The following is a 3580-nucleotide window of genomic DNA, read 5'->3' as shown; positions in this document are numbered from 1 at the left end:
TAATTAAAATTTTAATCTTGTTAATTTGAAATGCAATAATATAAATTATTTTATTATCACATTTTAATGATTACAATAAATTATTATTTAAATTATTTAATAATTATCATAATTTAAATTTTTTTATCAGCTATATAATCTTGAATTATATTATTTTTATTTAATTATTAAATATTAAAAAAACTAAGTGAAAGTGGCAGGACCATGGCCAACCCCCGGCCCCCCCTCCCCCCGCGCCAAAAAAAAAAAAAAATCCCTAAGACTATCTTGAACCCAAAAGTGCAATTTTCACACTATCCTCTCAATTCATCTCCAATCCATTATACCAACTTCTTTTTTGATACTTAATATACAATCTCCGTTGGGACTAGTGAAGCTTGGTGTTTAGCGACACAACTTCTTTTTTGGGATTTTAGGTTTCAGCCATCAAGTTAGTTATATGACTAGCCTTCATTTCCCAATATGGCACCTCTTTAGTTATTGTAAAAATTGACAACCAATATATATAACAAAAAGGAATGTACCAAATGACAAAAACCTCAATGAAGCTTTTCAAGTGTTGGCAGACTACAAAAAGAAATAGCGAAAGCCCCGCGGCTGGCTGAGAAAGGAACTCCAATACTTAATTAGGCGTGGAGCGACAGGGAGGAGACTAAGGAGCTAAAGATAGCTCAAAATTGATATTTGGAATATATATGATCAAATGCTTATCCTTGATTCAAAACTAGAAAAATGTTATTAATCAATTTTATCGTTATTTTTCTCCTTATTGTACTTGATCAACAACAAAACTTTGTCAATAAAAACAACAAATAATGCACATATTGTAACTCTACTTATTTGAGTACCAAGAGAGGACAAATTAAAGAAGCTGAAAAACCTGCCATGCATGTTGGAATAGGAATGCCGAAAGAGTTTATTAAAGTAGGAAGTATATTTTATTGATAGATGATGTAAATAACTAAGGAAAGTAGTTCTCTGTCCTTAATCAGCACATCTCATGAGAAGACGATTTATGGAAATTAGATTAAGTAGCAGTTGAACAAGTGAGGAGCACAGAGAGAAGAGTGATGGCACACAGTTCTTTAAGCTTTAAGGCATCGGAAGTCAGGTGGGGTGGTCTTGCCGCAGTAATTGAGTATCCTGCCCAGGGAACCATCAACGCCGATATGAAGAACCTCCAGGGCATGGACCCTAATTGCGACGCAAAGGCAGGAAGAGGCTTGTAGATCAAGCTCGGTGCCGGGGAAGAGGCTGCAGCATTGGTTGTTTGTGGGTCCCCCGATGAGGACCGTCGCGAGGTCGTCCAGTAACTTGACGCAGACACCCAGTCGGGGACAACCTCCGACCGGCGAGGGAGCGGGCGTAGTTGGCGGCGATGCGGGTTGGGAGCTGACGAGAGTGAAGAAGAGGAGGTTGAGGGAGAGGAGTAGAGCGGTGGAAGCCAAGGACTTGGAAGCCATACCGAAGCTTTTAACTGCTGATTAATCGATTGGTTGGTTGATTCAATGATGAATGCAAATGGAGACCTTGGCTGATAGGCTTTATTCTTATTGATTGCACAAAATTTTTCATTTTTTTTTTCTTAAATTTAGCGACGGAAAAACTTGTCATTCGCTAAAATTAGTGAGGTACTAAAATTTTCATCTTTAAATTTTAAAAATAAGTAAAATAAATTTTTGTATGTAATTAGCGAAAAAACATTTCGTCGCTGAAATATTTTAAAATCAGTCTCAAAATCTTTTCTAATTTTTTTAAAATATAATTTATTTAATAATATATTTAGTATATTATTCGATATTTAATTAATTTTTGGATAATGTCTATTATTATTTTTAGTGTAATGGTAAGTCTGAATAAATACTGTTGTTGCCAAAATACAACAATTAGAATTTTTAGGAGTAGAATGCACGTGGATGCCGTCAACCTTGAGACTCGATCGAAGATTTGGTTGCAAAACTAAGGGTTCCTTCCGAAGGACGCTTCCGAAGGGTTCCTTCCGAAGGGTGGCTCACAATAGGCTTCCGAAGGGTGGCTCGCAATAGGCTTCCGAACGGTGGCCCTGGATAGGCTTCCGAATGGTGGCTCGGGATAGGCTTCCGAAGGGATCCTTATTAATGCTGCTTTCGAAGCCTGCTTACGAAGATTGCTTCCGTAGACTCCCTTCAGAATGAGGCTTCCGAAGGAACTGGAGTGATGCTTCCGAAGGAACTGTAATGGACAAACAAGGATTAGAAGGCTTGAGGGATTTTCCTCCCGCGAAGACCCTCTGATGCCCAAGTTAGTAACGGAAGGAAAATAATCGCAAGGAATGGAAAAGAAGACTAAATTTCAGAAGGAAAGTAGGAGAGAAATACCGATGTCCGGATCCTTTTCTAAAAGTTGAACTTGGCCTTTTATAGGGATCGAGCAGGGAGTACACATGGCCTTTCCGAAGGATTCCTTCCGAAGGAGGCTTCCGAAGGAAACTTTCCCAGCAGCTTCTGAAGGTCCTTCCCTTGTAACTTCCGAAGATGGTTTCCGAAGAGATCTTCCGAAGGAACCTTTCCCAGGCGCTTCCAAACCCTTTCGAAGGTCTTTCCTCAGCAGCTTCCGAAGGTCCTTCCTCAGCAGCTTCCGAAGGTCCTTCCCCTGTAGCTTCCGAAGGTCCTTCCCCGCAATGCTTTCGAAGGGTTCCTTCCCTACAATGCTTAGACTTCTCCCTTTCGATTATTGGGGCACAACAATTGTCCCCCACTTTTTATTTTGTTTTTCTTAGATACAAAATGAAGAGTATTTTCTAAGCATAGGGCACCATCAATTGAAAACGATTCTTCCCGAAGAACACCCCTAAAGGCCCCTTCCGAAGGGTCATTCCGAAGGACCTTTATTTCCTCATGAACTTTTCCTTAGGAACCTTGCTTTCCCAAGAATTTTTCTTAAGAACCTTGCTTCCTCGAGAATTTTCCTTAAGAACCTTGCTTCCCCAGGCTCTTTATTGGATGTAACTTTTAACAATGTTATGTCCATGGAGCTCTTATGCTCTTGAGTTCGAGGAGGGTGAAGTAACTGTCGGCACATCTAACACCACTCAGATGATCGAGAAGGGCCTAGAGATGGACTTTAGTGCTGATGCTTCTCAGAAGTCAGGTCTAGCTTAGGAGACTTAGGTGCCAGATTCGTTTTCCAGGAGACTTAGGTGCTAGATCGATCGAGAAGTCAGGTCTAGCTTAGGAGCGTAGCACCAGACTCAGTCGAGTGATCTAGGTGAGTCTGTGGGCATAGGCGTCGGAGCATTCAATGATCCCGAGTTGGTCTGTCATCATAGGTGTTAAATTGAGTCCTGGCGGTCGGGTCTTCGAGGGTTACATCTTGTCTCTTACTTTCTTCGTACATCGCTTTGAGGTCCGGTCTATCCAAAGGGATCTAGCTTTAACCAAAGATCCAATCGAAGATTCCTTCTGGGTGTCCGAGCTTGCCGGGAGACCTAGGCGCCAGATCAATTGAGGAGTCAGGTCTAGCTTAGGGGCATAGCACTAGACTCAATCGAGGGATTTAGGTGAGTCTGCGGGTACAGGCGTCGGAGCATCCGATGATCCTG

The 3580-nt window shown here is 41.3% G+C and overlaps 1 protein-coding gene across 1 annotated transcript; it reads right to left on the bottom strand.

The window, feature by feature from the left end:
- Positions 1-1085: 1085 nt before the first annotated feature.
- Positions 1086-1463, bottom strand: LOC127812753 (14 kDa proline-rich protein DC2.15-like). The gene has a single exon (XM_052353277.1). The coding sequence runs from the start codon at positions 1461-1463 to the stop codon at positions 1086-1088; it is 378 nt and encodes a 125-aa protein (XP_052209237.1).
- Between the last annotated feature and the right edge of the window lie 2117 nt (positions 1464-3580).

The sequence above is a fragment of the Diospyros lotus genome, chromosome 11 (genome assembly GCF_014633365.1).
Source record: "Diospyros lotus cultivar Yz01 chromosome 11, ASM1463336v1, whole genome shotgun sequence".
NCBI classification, from domain to species: Eukaryota; Viridiplantae; Streptophyta; class Magnoliopsida; order Ericales; family Ebenaceae; genus Diospyros; species Diospyros lotus.
This window is presented reverse-complemented; position numbering and strand designations above follow the sequence as displayed.